General features: G+C 34.2%; 1 protein-coding gene across 2 annotated transcripts in view; it reads right to left on the bottom strand.

Moving 5' to 3' along the window:
* The window catches only part of Usp20-33 (Ubiquitin specific protease 20/33), a 30,410-nt gene extending 13,151 nt beyond the window's left edge, over nucleotides 1-17,259 (bottom strand). Inside the window, exons 1-8 of one of the 2 annotated variants that reach the window (XM_074173489.1) lie at nucleotides 17,090-17,259; nucleotides 16,622-16,694; nucleotides 14,916-15,032; nucleotides 12,474-12,666; nucleotides 11,873-12,199; nucleotides 10,864-11,229; nucleotides 7,382-7,815; nucleotides 890-1,121 (exon numbers count right to left, since the gene is read on the bottom strand). In XM_074173489.1, the coding sequence (XP_074029590.1) occupies nucleotides 890-1,121; nucleotides 7,382-7,815; nucleotides 10,864-11,229; nucleotides 11,873-12,199; nucleotides 12,474-12,666; nucleotides 14,916-15,032; nucleotides 16,622-16,690 (1,738 nt within the window). In that variant the 5' untranslated portion in view covers nucleotides 16,691-16,694; nucleotides 17,090-17,259. Of the gene's footprint in view, nucleotides 1-889; nucleotides 1,122-7,381; nucleotides 7,816-10,863; nucleotides 11,230-11,872; nucleotides 12,200-12,473; nucleotides 12,667-14,915; nucleotides 15,033-16,621; nucleotides 16,695-16,755; nucleotides 16,966-17,089 lie in introns of those variants that run through there. The other variant, XM_074173490.1, reaches the window with a different exon arrangement.
* Between the last annotated feature and the right edge of the window lie 2,003 nt (nucleotides 17,260-19,262).

Below are 19,262 nucleotides of genomic sequence, written 5' to 3'. Positions count from 1 at the left end.
GACTTGGTAACATTCGTAACGCAAAACTGAATTAAAGGTAATTTATATTTAAAATATAATAATGACTAAGACTTTGTTTTGAATGAATATATAAGTAAATATGTAAACGTGTATCCTATATAGAATATGTGCGATAAAGTTTTTTTTTGTGATTTTCTGTTATTTGGTTATAATAGACTAATTTATTTTGATTTTTATGTATTATATTTAGATAAAATACATTAATTATGTTTATATTAGGCTTGCCTATCTGGAAATAAAGTTCTTCTTCTTCTATAAAACATACATCAGAGTTGTAATCAGTGCTCTCAAAAAATCTCAGATACAAGTTTAAACAGTTTTTCACATGTAATAACGAATTAACCCATTTTCATAGACCCTTGGCCCATTTTGGGTAGCCCATGGCCTAATATGGGTCATGATATCCACAATCTGAACCCAGATTCGTATTCAGCGACCTTGTACTGTTTTACATGTGATTGCTCTAACTTTGGGCTGCTCTGGTTCAAAACCGGTTCATTTTTGAGCTTCACATTTATTGAATTTTTCGCTCTATTCATCAAGAACTAACTTTTCCCCGAGTTTCAGGAAATCTTAATGGTATCTGAAAACTCATGGCGTGCATGTTCATTCACAAAATTTAGCAGGGATTATTATTCAAAAATTTGTATGTTTTAGTTTGAATAATCTGTTTTGAATCTGTATTTCCGTTAACCAGCTCTCACACCCCTATGAACGACATCTCTCAGGAGTCGAAACTTGTGTGAGTTGAGGATTAACGAGGACTTAAATTTTAACGTTCAATTCTTAGCACAGTCGATTAGAATTATTCAAATATTCTGAATGTTCAAAAACACACTGTACGAAAACCACAACCAAGTCTACTGACCTGAATTGAGAGCGAAACAGGTATAGTGTCCTCCACCCGCCGTCCCATGATGACATATGACAGAGAACAGCTGGTATGACGACACTTTGGAAACGCAGTCGGTGTGAAGATACGGCCTCATGTCGAGACCTTTCAGGGGAAAACTAACGGCCGAAGAAATTTTGCTGCTGAACATCAATTCATGCCGAAACCTCTTGAGATGAATGCACAAAACTTCTGGTAGTTGTAGGACCTTCAACAGAAAGCGTCTATAGAAAAAAACATTGAAATGTTTCTGTTCTTCAAAGATTAATTTTACACCATGAGTGGTGTAACTCACATATTCAAAATGCGCTCAATTATGGTCGTTGATGATATGAAATTATGAGAGAATGAAAGGGGTTACTTGCTGAAATGATAATCATCTGAAGAAAGCCAAGTACACGCTGTTTGTTCAAGAAGAAAGGCGAATTTTCATTTTTCTCAAAAAAATTCATTTATTTATCAAATTCTATTTTGTGCCCTTCAAAGTAGCCCCCCTCAGATATAATATAACACATGGATCAATAAGTCCCGAGACTGACAATGAAAACAACATTTTTTTTACAAAATTTTTTTTTATTCATCAACATAATCTCCTTTTAGGGTGATACAATGGTTCCAACACTTTTCCAATTTTTCAATACCATGTTTATAAAAAAATGTATCTTTCGCTTCAAAATAAGTTTCAGTTTCAGCGATGACCTCCTCATTTGAGCCAAATCTTTTTCCCTGGAGCATTTTTTAAGATCAGCAAAGAGCCAGTAGTCACTGGGGGCTAAATCTGGTGAGTATGGGGGGTGGGGAAGCAGATCAAAGCCCAATTCGTTTAATTTTGCCATTGTTTTCATCGACCTGTGGCAAGGTGCATTGTCTTGGTGAAAAAGGATTTTTTTTCTCTGCATGTGCGGTCGTTTTTTTGCGATTTCCTCCTTCAAACGTACCAGTAAGTCAATATAATAATCACTGTAGATCGATTTACCTTTTTCGAGGTAGTCAATGAAAATCACGCCATGCGCATCCCAAAAAACTGACGCCATCACTTTGCCAGCTGACTGCTGCGTTTTCGGACGACTTTCGCCAGCTGTGCGCCACTCAGATGACTGCCGCTTTGACTCTGGAGTGTAGTGATGTATCCATGTTTCGTCCATGGTCACGTAACGACGCAAGAAATCTTTTTTGTTGCGAGTAAATAGCGATAAACAGCTTTCTGAATCATCGACTCGTTGCTGTTTTTGTTCCATCGAAAGCAATCGCGGCACCCACTTAGAAAAAACCTTTTTCATGCTCAATTTTTCATGAAGGATAGTAAATACACTTCCATATGATATCTGTGTCATCTCAGCAATCTCACGGAGCTTCACTTTACGATCTTTCATTACAATTTTTGTCACTTCACTCACATTTTCCGGTGTAACAGCTTCCACAGGTCTACCCGAGCGTTCTGCGTCATTTGTGTCGGTACGACCACGTTTAAACTCGGCAAACCACCGACAAATCGTTGCTTTTGATGGACAAGAGTCCGGGTAACATTTTTCAATCCATTCTTTCGCTTGCACGGTGTTTTTACCCATTAAAAAACAATGTTTTATCAGAACACGAAACTCGGTTTTTTCCATTTTTTAAACAAACTACAAAACGACTTTACTCTAACCTCGATAACTCAGCTGTTTCTGGTCCGATCGACTTAAAATTTCGACACGTTTCAAGCAAAGGTTAGTACTCTAGAAAGACGTGGTTACTGGTTTACTAAGAGCGCCATCTCTGGGTTAGTCTCGGGACTTATTGATTCATGTAGTACTTGTACCAGTGTTTCCAATCTTTGAAGCTTGTTATTTTTTCAACAGTCCACATAGAGTCCTATCATAAAAATTATACATTTTAAATGTCAAAAATGATACTCGTTATACAAAAAATGAAATACCCACACGCATATATAAACATAATTGTTAAAACACATAAATAATGTATAAAATCATGAATATATATAAAAAATTTCTTAATAAGAAAATCTTTAGTTGATTTGCAAAACTAAGTACAGTTTACTAGGCATTTTAGGTATTTAGGACATTATTGTACGTCTCCAGACCATTATACGATACAGAATTTTCAACTAAAGTAGAGATAAGTATGGGAAAACCTAAATTTGGGGTCTGGCGTGTGACATAATCAGTTGTGGGAAGTCGTGTTCAATTTTCATGAATTGAACAAAGTGTTTTTGAAATGAAACGAGTATACAGTGACAAAAATTAGTTTTTGACAAACAAAGGCCTACAAGCATCTCGCCGCCTGACTCTGTAGAACAAAAACAGACCCTAGTTGAGTTAGAGCACAAACACTTCAGAAAGGGACACATATCTTAATGTTATTCTACCAAAAAATAATCAACCGTTTTAGCTGTAGTTACTCCTAATTCGTTAGAAGTTATTTTTATTGCATAACATCGGAAAAAAAGTTTTTTATTGGAAAAAAATGAGTCAAAAAATTTGTTTCATGGCAAGTTTGGAATAATATTTGAATTCGTGGCAAAAGAAAAATTCATATAAAAACTAACTGATAGGAACAGTTGACTTTGGAATTTTCACTAAGAGTGTTATCAAGAATTCAATGACGAAAATCAAGTAGTTTTCATAAATAAGCTCTAAAACAACGCATTTTAAACTTATCATTTCAACCTTTTTCTTTAAAAAATTATTCAAATACTTAAAAAAGAGGAATGAAATAATGCATTCAACATTTAAAGGGATTCATTTCTATTTCACCATTTGGCAACATCGGTTATAGCTAATAAAGGACAATGAATCTGTTGCCTGTATGAGACAAACAAAGATGACATATTTCAGAGGCGTGCTGTTCTGTTTACTTATGTTCCGAGTTCCGAGACATTCTGTGACATTATAGATTTCTCCAAAGCTTTTGATACTATTAGTTATCTTTAATTAAATTTATAGCAGGTTCTCTGAACCTGCTATAAATTTAATTAAAAGCTATGTTAAAGATCGTTTACAGTTTGTAGAAACTTCGAAGGGAAAATTAAGCAGTGAATTTATTAAATTTGGAATGCCTCAGGGATCTATACTTGGACCCTTATTATTTTGCATATACACTTGTGATCTAGTTTCTGTTTTAAGACATTGTAATTCACATATGTATGCGGATGACACTCAACTATATCTATCATTTAAACCTAATGACGTTGCTACTGCTAATCACAAATTGAATGAAGATTTAACTCGTCTTATTTCAGCATCTGAAGCTCACAACCTCAAAATTAATTCAAACAAAAATAATCTGCTTGTTTTTGGTACTAATCGTAGCTTGGTGGAGAGACATATTAATATTGTTATTGGTGATACAGTAATATGCCCCACGAACGTGGCAAAAAATTTAGGTATCGAAATGGACGTGAATTTAAGGTTTACAAAACATGTCACAAAATGTGTTCAAAGAAGTTACATGAGTTTGAAAATGCTTTATCCTCATCGTTATTTATTATCAATAAGTTTGAGAATAAAATAAACAAATGCACTTATGTTGAGTCATTTTGCATATTTTGATGTTGTGTATGGTTCATGCCTGGATAAAAAAGATATTATAAGAATTGAGAGAGTTCAAAAATCATGTCTTAGGTATATATATGGTATTAGAAAATATGACAGAATTTCATATAAACTTAAGGAAACCAATTAATTGGTTGACTATGGAAAATACACGTGTTTTACACTCGGCTACCCTCTTTCATAAAATATTGATTAACAAATGTCCATCATATTTGTATAACAATATAAGATTTCGTAGTGATATACACACTCTAAATTTGGGGTTTAAAGGGTTATTTTCTCCGCCGCCCCATCGAACCACTCTATATCGACGATCCTTCAGTTATAATTTATATAGTTTGTACAATAATATTCTACAAAAATATAAAGTTAGTAAAGTTTCTTCATTTAAGTGCTGTTACAAAAAATATCTCATCGCTGCTCAATCATAAAGCCATTGATTTCATAGATTTTATACTTCTGAAAAATTTTCAGTAATAAATTTGACATGTTTTCTCTCTCTCTCTCTTCCCTCTCCTTCTTCTTTTTTTTCTCTTCTTTTTTCATTGTTTTTTCTCTCGTTTAGTTTTCTTTTCTTCAAGGCTAGAACTAAGATCAACAGTACCCTTCCGGTACATGTTGTTTCTAGCCTTATTTATAGTTTTTTTATCATTTTTATAGATTGTATATTTATTGTATTTATATGGAACTACAAATAAATATTATTATTATTATTATATGGATATGGATATAGGGACGTATTGACTTTCTTGTACAACCTCTAACTTATCTATTTAATGAATCTCTTAAATGTAAAGTGTTTCCTTCTGCTTTAAAAATGTCAATTGTTACACCAATTTTTAAATCTGGAGACAAAAATCAAGTTAAAAACTACAGGCCAATATGTATTATGAATACATTGGCTAAAATTTTCGAATCAATCATCTATGATGACATCTACACTCATTTTAAATTTAAATTTGCAGAACAACAACACGGTTTTCTCACAGATCGATCTACAGCTACGAACCTTTTTTTATTCACTCAATCTGCTGCTGAAGCTATTAATAAAAAGGAGCAACTTGATTCAATTATGACTGATTGTGCAAAGGCATTTGATAAAGTTAATCATAACATAGTATTAAAGAAACTTTGTGATTTTGGATTTTCTGAGGCAGCTCTGCAATTTATAAAATCTTATTTGCTTGACAGATATCAGCAAGTCAGGGTGAGGCAGTTATTATCTGACAGGTTTTCTGTAACATCTGGGGTGCCACAGGGTAGCAACTTGGGCCCACTTCTTTTCATAATTTTCATCAATGACCATTTTACACTCATTTTGCCTTATATTCGCAGATGATTTTGAGCTGTTTAAGCTAATAACGTGCCTAGAAGACTGCATGAAATTGCAGGAAGATCTTGATTCGGTTTGCAGGTGGTTTGAAAGTAACAAAATGTTCTTAACTATCGATAAGTGCTCAGTTATAACATTCACAAGGAAAATTAACTATATTTCTGCTTCTTACAAAGTAGAAAACGTTCCACTTATGCGTAAGTCTGAGTGTAAGGACTTAGGTGTTTATTTTCAAAGTAACCTCAAATTCAACACTCACTATGAATATATTGTCAACAAAGCCTATAAGATTCTTGGTTTTGTTATTAGAAATACAAAAAACTTTAGAGATGTTGGGTGTATTGTAAAGTTATTTAATGCTCTAGTTAGACCTCATCTTGAGTATGCTTCTGTTATTTGGTCACCACAGGGAGAGACCAACGCAGATTTGATTGAAAAAGTTCAAAAAAGATTTCTTAGATATCTTTATGTCAAAATTTATGGCTGCTATCCCATTATGGTGTCTTACAGAAGCATGCTCAAGGAATTTAACATTGTTACTTTACAGAGCAGACGTGCATTACAGGATGTTCTTTTTGTATACTATATAATTAATAATGTAAAGTACAAGGGATCATCTCTGGTCAACTATGTAAAATTGTTGGTGCCTAAGGTAAACCTGCGTAGACAGGACAAGAGAACATTCTTTATCGGCCTTTCTGATAACTCGCCAATCACCTGTATGCTAAATCATTGCAACATTTTAACTGAAAATAGCACCGTGGATCTTTTTACTAAAACAAATGCCAAAGAGATAAGGGCCTACTTTTTCTCACAGCCGGATTAATTTCTAGGTATTGGGTAACTTAATTTATAGGTACTTGTATACATTTTAAAAATTGTGATAATTTATTTGATTTCTTTTTTGTTTCCTTTTATATTTACTGTTTTGTTTTATTTTAGTTAGTAGTTCTTAAGCTTATTTTGTTACTGTAGTTTTATCTCTCTTACTTTTAATTACAATTCAATATTGTGTTTGTAGGAGTAAAAAGTAAATAAATAAATAAATTATTATTATGACATTTTGTGCACCTAACCTATCTTCCTCTATATAAATAAATAACGAAACAACTGTTGTTTATGTGGCTTCTGGAGGTGGTATTGAACTATAATTTATATTTTACCTTAATTTGACACTACTGACATGCTTTTTTTTCTTTTAGCATACTACTAACCTGAACTCCGATATAGCACCTAGCGCTGTTGCCAATATGTGAATTAGAAACAAATCCCTTTAAAAATTAAAATTCAACATTTGAAACATCAATTTGAATACTTTTCGAAGTGGATTTGAAAAAGTCATGAATTAAACTCAACTTTATTTTGTTCAAACTTGCATTTGCTGCAATAATTGAGGAACATTCCCCATTAGAGGAAACATTAAATTCTGATAAATTCGCATTATACCAATCTGAGATTTTGAAGATACCTTAGCAGAAGGCATTAAAGAAATCTGTATGCAATCTGTATTCATGAATTCTTAAAAACGAATGAGATTGAAAAAACATTCTTCCGCAGCAGTCAAGCAGCAGAAATACTCACCTTACTAAACTTGACACCATTCCTCAACTTGTTACATTTCTCGCAGCTGTACATGTTGTCTCCCTTGAGTTCGTCAGTGCTAAAGAACGCAGCAAGGCAGTCGTGCAACGTGACAGTCGGCCCGTAGAACCACGACTTGAACCAGGCGAGTATCCACGATATCCAGCCGTCCTGTGTCTGGATGAGGGCGTCGCTACACGCGGCCTCCTGTCCCCCACTCGACCGACCGTGTAGCAGAACGAGGTGATCCTTCGAAGGGATCGGCAGCGACAGATCCTGGAACGTCTCGACGCGACTCGACACCCTGTTACACGTTAGGCATTGGACGGATGAGAGGAGCTTGCCGTCGAATATGTCCGAGATGATGGAGCGGTGCTTGACCTGTTTTTTGGCGGGGTGCTGCTGGCTGGATGAGGTCGTTGTCGGTTGGGAGTCTGAAAGAGAATTTTTTTGTTTGAGAATTGGGTCCATACAAAATTAAAATACAAACTTCGTGCATTTAGAGGCACAATATACAATTTACATAGATAATATGACGAATAATAGTCAAAACCTAAAATAATCTGCTATTTATGCTACAGCATCGATATTAAAATCGGCCTAAAATGTTGGACATGTACATACTATATAAAAGTCAAAACCAAAAATAATCTGTTATTTATGTAACAGCATCGTTATTAAAATCTTCCTGAAATGTTACACATGTACAGGATCATAAGTTATCATCCATATATTCTTTGAGAGAATAATAGGATTTATCCAGGAGCAACTCTTTAATTTGATAGTTATACTGTTTCAGAACCAGATTTTTTATTGTACTTGGAAGTTTATTGTACAATTTAATGGCCATAAGCCTTGGACATGATTCCGATACAACTAATCTGTGTTGGCACTTCCAACTGTAGGAAATTTCTAGTATTATAATTCTTATTACCATTGAAGAAGGAAAACTGGTTGTGTGTGATTTTACATATTTCAATATCTCATAAATGTATATATTTGTAACAGTCAATATTCTGAGATTTTGGAAGATTAGTTTGCAACTTGTCCTTCTAGTAACTCCTGCTATATACCTTATGGTTCTTTTTTGAATTTTGAGTATTCTGGAACAATAACTAGATGCTCCCCAAGCTATAATACCATAGGAAATGTTACAATGAAAGTATGCATGGTAGTACATTATAAGAGTGATCTATTAGAATTCCAGCGTAGTTGTTTAATACAATAAGATATTGAGGATATCTTTTTACAAATCGTATCAATATGCTTGTTCCATTCGAGATTTTCCGTTATCTTCAAACCTAAAAATTGTCTCCTCCTGTTGTTGAATCGATCCATTAATTGACGTTACTAGTAAACTGTGATCTGGAGTGGTTCTTGAATGACTAAAACGTAAAAGCACAGTTTCTATTTCATTCAATAAGAAACTATTGTCTGAGAACCACTTTTGGGTGCTTTTTATTTCATCAGATGCTTTATTAATTGTGGCTGAGTTACCAATAAAGGTGTGTCATCAGCATAAATAACGAACTGATCACTATAATAATCATTTACATACATTATATATAGAGTGGACCTAATATAGAACCCTGAGGAACCCCGAGGGAACAATTTTTAGATTGTATCTACCCTCTAAATAACTTTTACAAACCATTTGTGGGTTATTCCCCTGATTCCATACATTTCAAGCTTTATTAGGAGAATTTTGTGATCTACCAGATCGAATGCCTTACTTGAGTCTATGAAAATCCCTAGCGTCTTTTTACCTTCATCCAACTGTGTAACTGTGTAATCGCTTGACTTGTGGACAATCCCTTGAGAAAACCAAACTGGTTCACATTAAATAGATCCCATTTATTAAAAAAAGTTATCATTAGGCTTGAAACATATTTATTTCAATTCAATTCCAAATGTGCTTTATTGTCGGAGAAAAAAAATTCTTATTGAAGAAGCTTTCAAAGAACATCGAACTATAAAGTCAAAAATATATTTTTTTAAAATAAGCTTAAAACAAACAAACAATACCCGAATGTAAAATTCCTCTCAAACAACATAATAAAGTTTCAGATCTTAAATTTTATAGTAATACTGAGATGCAGGTAGTATAGTAAATCTCCAACAGAGGGCGGACAGTTGAACAATTTGTTTCGAGAAGTAAAGAAAAAATTTTCAGTAATAATTTTAAAAAACAATTCAGTGTTTTGATTTAAAGGAGGGTCAAAAAAATGGCAGCAGGCGAGCGTGTTAATAAAAAAATACTTTTTTAAACGAAGTGAGTTCGAATTATATCAAGGAGTTACGTACAGCGCCATCTGCCCGCGAATAGATCAAGCAATAATGAAGATATATCAAGGAGTTACGTACAGCGCCATCTGCCCGCGAATGGATCAAGCAATAATATCGATTTGTCAAAGAGATTACGTACAGCGCCATCTGCCCGCGAATAGATCAAGCAATAATGTCGATAATTCTGTCAAATACAGATCCCGAGCTTGAGAGTTACAAACAAACAAACATACATGCAGGTGAAGCTAATATAAAGCGTGTAATAAAATGGAACAATACAGGGTCTAGCGCTTACATGTAGACAGAACATAAAATTATACAAAGTTGTTAAGAATTGTTTCACATGTATAAATAAAATAAATCTGTCTATTTAACCGCAAACTTTCAGGTACTCAAGATATGTCTTCAAGATATTCTTCCAGGGTATAATATGCTTTCATAAGTAAAAGTTCCTTTACACGTTTTCTGAATGTTTTTGAGTCTATAATACTACTTTTTATTTCAACTCGTAGATGATTGAATATCTTCCAACTTTCAAATATTATGGAATTTTTAATTAATATTCTTTAGGAAGGAAAGTTTTTGAGAAAGAACATAACACATAAAATGAAACATCATACAAATTATAAGTGAATGTTCAAAAATTGTCTAGATACAAGGGTAGTCCCAGGAGTATCCATCCTAACATAGAGATGGCAGTAGTTGTTTGAAAAATATCACTGAATTAGAAAGTATACAATCTATATTGCATATGTCTCAAGTTTGAAGACGCTGCGTTGCTTAGTATTTGTCTGGCAGCCATCAATAGCAAAAGTTTTTGGTGAATTTGTGAAAATATAGAAAACTGGTCATTGTTATGTGGTACAATACTTTTATTAGAAAGGTCTCGACCCAACCAATATAAAAGCCCTAATAAAACCAGCTTGTGAGAATAACCCCAAGATCTTATCTCTTACACAAGAGTGCTACAGCCCGAGACAACATTTTTGGTTGGTTTCACATATATTGGTGTTTAACTCCTAAATATAGTGGAAAATTGATTTAGTAATAGTAGGAAAAGAAATAACATAAATAAGTAGTGATTGACAGGAAAGTAGTATACAACCAGCTTTCCACTAGAAACTCGCCTGGCCAACTTCCCGAAGGGAATACGCCAAAATGAAGAAAAGAAGAAGAATAATAGAAAAAATTCTAACCAATAACGCACGAGCTCTGCACCCTCGGCCTCTGCTTGCGATTCGGGCTGCCGCATCTGCTCAACCTCCGTTTGGCCCCGCTCGCCGGCCTCTCAGTGTCATCGCTAAGACTCGATCTTTCGCTCACCCCAGAATCGCAGGTTTCATATTCTCCTTCACTGGAATCATAGTTGGAATTGAACGCTGTTGGTTCCTCCATTGCTAGGCTGAAGGTGTCGGCGTCGATGGCAGAACATGGCTCCGGCGGTGCTACCTGTTTCAGCTCTTCATGCAGCTGATCCATGAAGTTGCGCAGAAACTCCTGCGTGTCATGTTGTTGGAAGCCACGAAACATGACATGAACGTTGCGGATGCCTTGCAGGATACCTAAAAATACATCACAAAATTATTTTATCCTACCGACTGCGCCCATTTTCCAAATACAGTAAAACCAGACGAGGACAAAAGTATGGATCACATAATTTTCTGGGTATTTCAAGTACATTGTGAATTATGTTAAATAAATATTCTTTATTAATTTATTTAGCTTTTTCATAAAAATTTCAAATATAAAATCACTTCAAATGAGAGTTTTTAAATCAACATATTACCATTACTAATGTTTTACCTGTTGAAAATATGGTGTAAGTTGCGTTAAATATTGTTGCAACAAACATGATGTTTGTGATTTCTTTAAAATTGCAATTGTTCAATGGAATTTTGTAAGATATTGACAATAGATTGAGATGGAAGTTTGAGAAGATTTTTTTTTCACCAAGATATCCCTGATCAATGCAAATAGGCTACAAATATTATCTTATCCTACCGATTGAGCCAATTTCCGCTTATAATACAAAATAGTCGAGAACCACGATATACACTTACCTGACAGTGTCACGTAGCCCCGACCGACTTTCTTCACGAAACATCCATTATTAGCGCGAATATTCCACAAAAAAATATCGCATCCTACCTACTGCGCCGATTTACGTCTAGAGTAAAACAAATAAGGACATGGATAAGAACTTACCTGACGGCGTCACGTATCCCTGGTTGACTTTCTTCACCCAGATATCCCTCATCAGAGCTTGATAAGTCCTGCTCAAGCCCGGTTTCTTTCCTTCCGACAGCATGTGAACTGTGTATGCGCATTCTAGGAAGAACTTCGTCAGCGGTTCAGTATTGCTGAGAGCCTGTAAGGCTGCGTTCATGTAGCAAGTGTTGCCGATGTTCTGCAGCCCGACGAGGCCACAAGGTTTCTCCTGGTGGTAGCTGTGGTAGTCTTCTCCGTCGCTGGAGTCGGAAGCGTCGCCGCTCATGCCGACGTTCAGTCCGACAGTAGGTTCGAAAGAATGACCTGTGAACATATAGGAAAAAATAAAACATAATTAATATGTTTACAAAGTTTCTCTGGTACTTCCAAATTTTTCAGTTTTATTTTATTTCCAGTCATCTGCGGTGACCGCTACTTTGGTAAGCAAAATGAACAGTATTTTTGTTTTGGTCAAGAAAAACTGTTTTCAATAGATTTATGCCAAAAATCTACTTTCTGATCTGACCAAACAAATGTACAAATCATACTAAACTTGATAACACTCAGATTGATCCACACAAGTGAAACCAAAACTAACCTCTCTCTGGCGTGTTGGTTCGTAGAGTACTGTAACTCCCATGGCCAGAATCTCTAGACCTTGCGGTACAGCTTTCCGTTTCTTGATCGCTATCATTATAAGGTGCCGACTCCATGAAGACTTCTCTCTTGCACTCGTGACACCATATTCTTCTAGTCGACAAGTTCATGTGGACACAATGCATAGGGTATTTCTGAAACAGTAAATATGTAGCGTTCCTATAGAAGTACAAGTAAGAAACACTTGTCACACTTTTGTCTAGTATACGGCACTAATGATATAACTCATGGATATACACATCGTTTGTGTTAACATAAAGATTCCTTTAAAACAAGTGATTATCAACGAACAGCACAGATTTAGTGAAGGTGAATATACCAACACTAACCTACTGTTGTACACCCAGTATAATTTGAATGCTCTGGAAAATAAACAAGAAGTGGACGTAATTTACACAGATTTTTCAAAAGCATTTGATATCATGAACCATAAAGTTCTTTGTGAAAAATTAAAGGCAATGGGGAATGTTCCTCCTGACGAAAATCAAGTAGTTTTCATAAAAGAGCTCTAAAACAACGCATTTTAAACTTATCATTTCAACCTTTTTCTTTAAAAAATTATTTAAATACTTAAAAAAGAGGAATGAAATAATGCATTCAACATTTGAAGGGATTCGTTTCTATTTCACCATTTGGCAACATCGGTTATAGCTAATAAAGGACAATGAATTTGTTACCTGTATGAGACAAACAAAGATGACATATTTCAGAGGCATGCTGTTCTGTTTACTTATGTTCCGAGACATTCTGTGACATATGACATTTTGTGCACCTAACCTATCTTCCTCTATATAAATAAATAACAAAACGCTGTTGTTTATGTGGCTTGTGGAGGTGGTATTGAACTATAATTTATATTTTGCCTCAATTGTTGATTGTAAAGATAATTTTCCTTTTTTTAAAGTAGAATATCTAGGTACGTATAAATTATTTCAACTTGATATAGGGGCTGTTGCCAATATGTGAATTAGAAACAAATCCCTTTAAAAAATAAAACCCAACATTTGAAACATCAATTTGAATACTTTTCGAAGTGAATTTGAAAAACTCATGAATTAAACTCAACTTTATTTTGTTCAAACTTGCATTTGCTGTAATAACCCAAATTGAGGAACATTCCTCATTGGCTTTTTTGGGAGTTTGCTGAACTGGTTCTCAAGTTATCTTTGTGATAGATCACAATTTGTAAAAATTAAAGGATTCATCTCTCACGAGATATGTTACCTCAGGAGTACCTCAAGAATGTCACTTGGGACCTTTGGTCTTTAATATCTTTGTAAATGATATCAAAGAAAAAATTACACACTGTGAAATAATGATGTTTACAGACGATCTAAATTTTTTTAGAGCAATAGATCCGTTGAAGGATTGTGCGAAAATTCAAATGGATCTTAAATCTTTTTCTGATTGGTGTAAGATGAATTATATGGATGTCAATGTGGCAAAATGTAGAAGTATTTCCTTTTCAAAGTCATTAAACCTTTATAAAGCTGGTTATAGTATTGCAGGGAAGAAGTTGTACAATCTTTTGGAGATCTGGGTGTTAGTATGGATGACAAGATGAACTTTCATTTACAGTATGAACACATATCTAACAAAGTGATGAAAATGTTATGATTCATATGCAGATCAACAAAAGATTTTACCAACATTTTTTCCATTAAAATACTTTACTTTGCATTGGTTAGATCAGTGATTGAGTATTGCACTTGTATCTGGTCTCCAACTTAGAAAGTTCAGAATAAAGTTCTTAGATATGTTGCCTACAAAATGAACATGCCAGTTAGAAGTAATTTGCTTTTTGAAATTCACTCTACTATTGGATTGCTCAAAGTCAGTGCAAGATGGGCATACACAGACATAATATTTCTACATAAATTGTTGAACAACATAATTAATTACGTAACTCTTCTCTATCAAGTCAATCTGCATGTTCCACCGAGCAGGACACGAAACAACCAAAATTTCAGCCTAGACTTTCATAGATGTAATTATGGAAAACATTCTCCTTTGTCCAGAATTCCATCAAATGTCAATGAGACCAATATTGATTTTTTTCACATCTCTCAGAGCACTCTTAGATATACTCTACGTGGTATAGATTTATAAGACTACTTTTTATCACAATTTTCAACCCAACTGTCATAAGTGTCTTAGTGGTATTTTTAGATTATTTCTTTAAAATTTTTACATACTTCAAGAAATGTATTTTATATTTTTACTTTTAAATTTATAAATGAATTTGTCAATAGGATATATTATCTTTCGACACTAAGGTATATATATTTTTTTTAAGGACAGAACACAAGCTCTACAGGAAAATCCTTGAGGCGCTTAAGCAGATTGGTTGTTTTTTTTTTTCTTCTGGTTTTCTCAAACTTACCACATTGTGTGTAGTGCTATGGTCGCTAGATTTCTCCCCACAACCAATCCTAAGGCAGTTTTTGTATAGACATATCCACAGATTAGGTCCACGACAGTTGCAATCAGAACAAATCAACTGAAATAAATAAAATCAGATCAAGAGAATTGTCAAACAACTGTAACTAAGGAAAAAATTGCAGAAATAATGGAAGGTCTAGATAACAGAAAAAAATTGTTGAAAAAAATATGAATGTGAGATAGGTAATTACTTACAATCAATTTAATTTTTATACAGTTCTCTATCACAGAATTGGCGGCTTTTGAAGTGACTTACAAATTTGGGTATCTCTTGATTCAAGAAGGCATTTGATACGCTTAATTTCAAAATTTGAATTCAATTTTCAATAATACAGAAATCGAAGAGAGGATGCATGATTGGTTTCAAAATCATTTAAAAAATAGGAAACAATTTGTGAATATTGTAGAAGAATCAGGTATAAGTGATTGTATATATATGTACGTAATATATCAATGAAAGTTCATGGTACATGGTGAGATTTCCACTAAACAGTTTTACAAAAACGCACGTGTTTTGCCATACAATGGTTTCTTCGGGCGTCTCTTTACAAAAAATTTGGTTCATAATATTAGATACAATGTAGTTTTTTTTAAACTGATGGCTGATTCATACAACAAACTTTAACTGTTACTTCATCTTTTACTTCAATATGGAGAATTAAAAATGATTTTTATTGATAAAATCATCAGCCTATTTTCGTACATTCATTACTTTTATTAATCAAGTTTTTTTCTGTGATGTTTTTACTCCTATGTTATAATTTTCAAATTTAAATTTAATTTTAATAACACTGATGTACCTGTTGAACCAAATGTTAACATGGGTGTATGATGTGGATTATATATGTATAAAATAGCCAATAATCCAGTATATATTTGTACATAAGGGATTCCTATTTGATCAATTAATATTATTTTATTTTTCTTGATGATAATTTCAAACCTTTACAATAAATACTTCATTTTCAATACGTGCTTCAATACTACAACAGTAGTTTTATCAGTTGAATTGGAACTTTATAGTAATTTACAATGCAATTTTTATGAATTACCAACTTTAATAAATAGATATTACTGATTGATGAACAGGCAGTTTTTGAGAATAAGTATGCAACAGATACAGATCAGGTAAAAATTACTGTTATTAATGATTCAACTGATTTTGGGAAATTTCTCATGAAAATAAACTCAAGAGTCGTGAGAGATCAACTTCTTGTTAGTCGTCCAACAGGAAATTTCATTGTTCACATTAATATCCAGGGATTCCCGCAGGTTTAATTTTTGTTCTTTATTTTCTGTATGCAGTACATTATAGTTTATGTTGAAGTTGTGGTTGTTCTCTAACAGATGGTAAGCATAGGTTTCATTATTTTTCTTCAATTCAAAAATTCTTCAGTGTTTGGAGATTAGTGTTTTGAAATTTCCAAATGTTTTTTCAATAAACACCTACCAGTGTTATTACATACGGCGCTACTTTAATGAAAATGATAATAACTCTCCTTATCGTTTCTAAAATATGTAACAAATAATTAAATGAGATAAAAAATAGGTAGGTGAAGTTCCGCTTCAATTGTGAAAGATAATCCATTTCCAAACTGTTGTACTGTTGTGCTTGTTATTATTATTATCTAGCTGTTTCACACTTACCTCTTTAGAAGCCAGTAAAGTAGATATAGGAATGTTTTCTGCTAATGCTAAATGGGAACACCCAGCCATTGTTCTGTAAATAGAAAAACACATATCAGTTCCTTGTTGAAAAAGTGATTCTTTAAAACAATTACCAGCTTTGAACTTTGACTCAAGAAAAATCTTATGAAGGGGATATCTTCCTAGTTTATTGAAGTAGACAGTTTAAACATTGTTTTGAATTTAATGAATGAAGAACAGATTGTAAATTGAGAATAATGTGAAGTACTTCTGATTTTGTCAAATAGTTGTCAAGTTGCAAATCATCTGCTGAGTGCAATGCAGGTTATGTCAACTTCAACCTACAAACTAGTCATGAAAATTGATAAAAATCATTAGACTACTCAATTATTTAAAGAGTAAGGTTATTGACGTGATTGTCGACATTGTTGAAATTCTTGGAATTTGGGAGTCAAACAAATACCTTACCTCTATTTAAAGTTACTCGAAACGGAATTAGTTTTCAATTATTGTGATGTTTCATAATAGGCTAGAGTGTTTGGAGAAAAATCATAATCATTTCTTGAATCTTATCTATATAATTCATAATTATTCACAAACTTGACGTTAACAAAATTTCAATGTTTTTCTGTCATGTGTCAACTCTCTCTCTCTCTCTGTAAATTAATGGACGTTGCTTCCCACTCAGGCGCATTTGTCCAGGCTCCTTCTATCAAATGGACGATTCCAGTACCCGTATTCAGTGTTGCCACTATACAATTTTCGGGTCTGAATCGACTGACATTTTCTAGGCCTTTTTTTGGAATAATTCAAAGTCGGAATAGATATAATTTGTAATTTTATAGATTCCTGGATGTTCCCGAATATTTGAAGCGAAGTATTGAAGTCGATATGAACAAAAATAAAAATTCCTAGGGAATTTTAATATTCAGGTTGTTCAATTGTTTGAAACCTGTCACCTATATATGTTTACCTGTTGTCACAATCAGCATTTCAGTGTTCAGTTTGTTTTTGCCGAGTAGTTACGTTTTGATAGTGTGTTCTGTAGGTGTTATATGGTATCTATAAAATTAAAAATTCTATCTGTTCCGACTTTGATTCATTCCAAAAAAGGCCTAGAAAATGTCAGCCGATTTGAACCCGAAAATTTTATAGTGACAATAGGGGTACTGGAATCGTCCATTGACGTCAATTTGACAGATGCTTCGTCGGGGGGGGGCGCAGCGGTCTTGCTCGAAGCAATGCTGCCACCCATTTTTTGTCGAACTGATTTTTTTTTGATGAAAACAATATAACTTTTTTTGTTGCCTCCTGTTCAGGAGAATTTTCGATTTTTTCCTCATATATATTTATTGGGTCGCCTTCTCTTCGGAAGACCTTTGGGTTTTTGAATTCACATACATGGCCCCCTTTACGTGGTTATCCGAACCACCCGGCCTGGATACCGGCGTGAATAAACTAAACATTTTTGACTAAACTTGCACATAAAATTTATGTAATAATGACTTTCACATAGACAATCACAACATATATAAAAGCGCCGCGATAGCACATGACATCCGCGTATCTTCTTTGTGGACGAACGTTATCACGGCCACCACGAAACTCAATGTGTCAACAAAAAATGAACTGAATTGAGTTCATCATCTGCTTGGGCATCTGCTTGGGCAGAGGATAATCCTCTATGCATGGTCCTCCTATTGACTTTAAAGGCTCCATACAGTAACCATTCTGTCATATAGGCACTCCAAAGTCAAAAGTCCACGGCCTCCCTGTTGTCGGGAGAAGTACAAACGTGGACGAATTAGAATGCAAACTTCTATGGTCTCCTTCCAAGTCCACTTCACTACTCCAAATGAGTAGAGTAAGATTGGAACGGCAAGATCTGTCGGAGTTTGTGCTGATACCAATGGCGGACAGCGTTCTTTACTGCTGGCACCTCTTGTGAGTGACGTTGTTCCACCCCGAGGCAAGTATAAGTCTCTCCGACATCCAGATAGTGCAGAAAGCTTCTATTTATGAGCTGCACATTCTTTCCGTAGTACCCGCATTGTCCTTTTTTGAGATGGACCGTTGCACATTTGTCTATCCCGAATTTCATACCGATAACATACGTGTACTCTTCCACTAGAGGCAAAAAATTTAAGAGCATCCATATAAAATAAATTGGGTGATCTTATGCCTATAGTTTCTGGAGATACCACAGTTATACCCTCGAATATTTGTGAGCGTAATGGATAACGGCAATAGTGAGATGCAGAAAAGAAGGGGACTGAAGGAATCGCCCTGAAGTACACTTCTTCTCTAAACGACTCTTCTGGACGCTGATCTGACCAGATATGATGATGAAGCGAGTGACATTGAAAAGTGGTATTGATAAAACAAATAGCCAAAAACAATAATTACGATAGTATATAAGAAAGTTTACCCAATTCGAAGAAAAAAGGATAAAAGTTATAGAACCTTAACCTACTTAGGCCAACCCACTACAAATATTTCAGATTTTCTGCACAACAAAGGTGTAAATATTGATTTCAAAACCAACAACAACTCAGGCACGTACATTAAGAATAACAAAGATAAAAGTTCAGTTTCAGAAAAATCGGGAGTGTATAAATTATCATGTGGTCATGTCCAATGT

The sequence above is a fragment of the Leptinotarsa decemlineata genome, unplaced genomic scaffold, assembly GCF_025532065.1.
Source record: "Leptinotarsa decemlineata unplaced genomic scaffold, Ldec_3_MD MMD2_tig00000251_RagTag_RagTag, whole genome shotgun sequence".
Lineage (NCBI taxonomy): Eukaryota > Metazoa > Arthropoda > Insecta > Coleoptera > Chrysomelidae > Leptinotarsa > Leptinotarsa decemlineata.
Note: the sequence above shows the minus strand (reverse complement) of the source record. Positions and strands in the feature narration are given on the sequence as shown.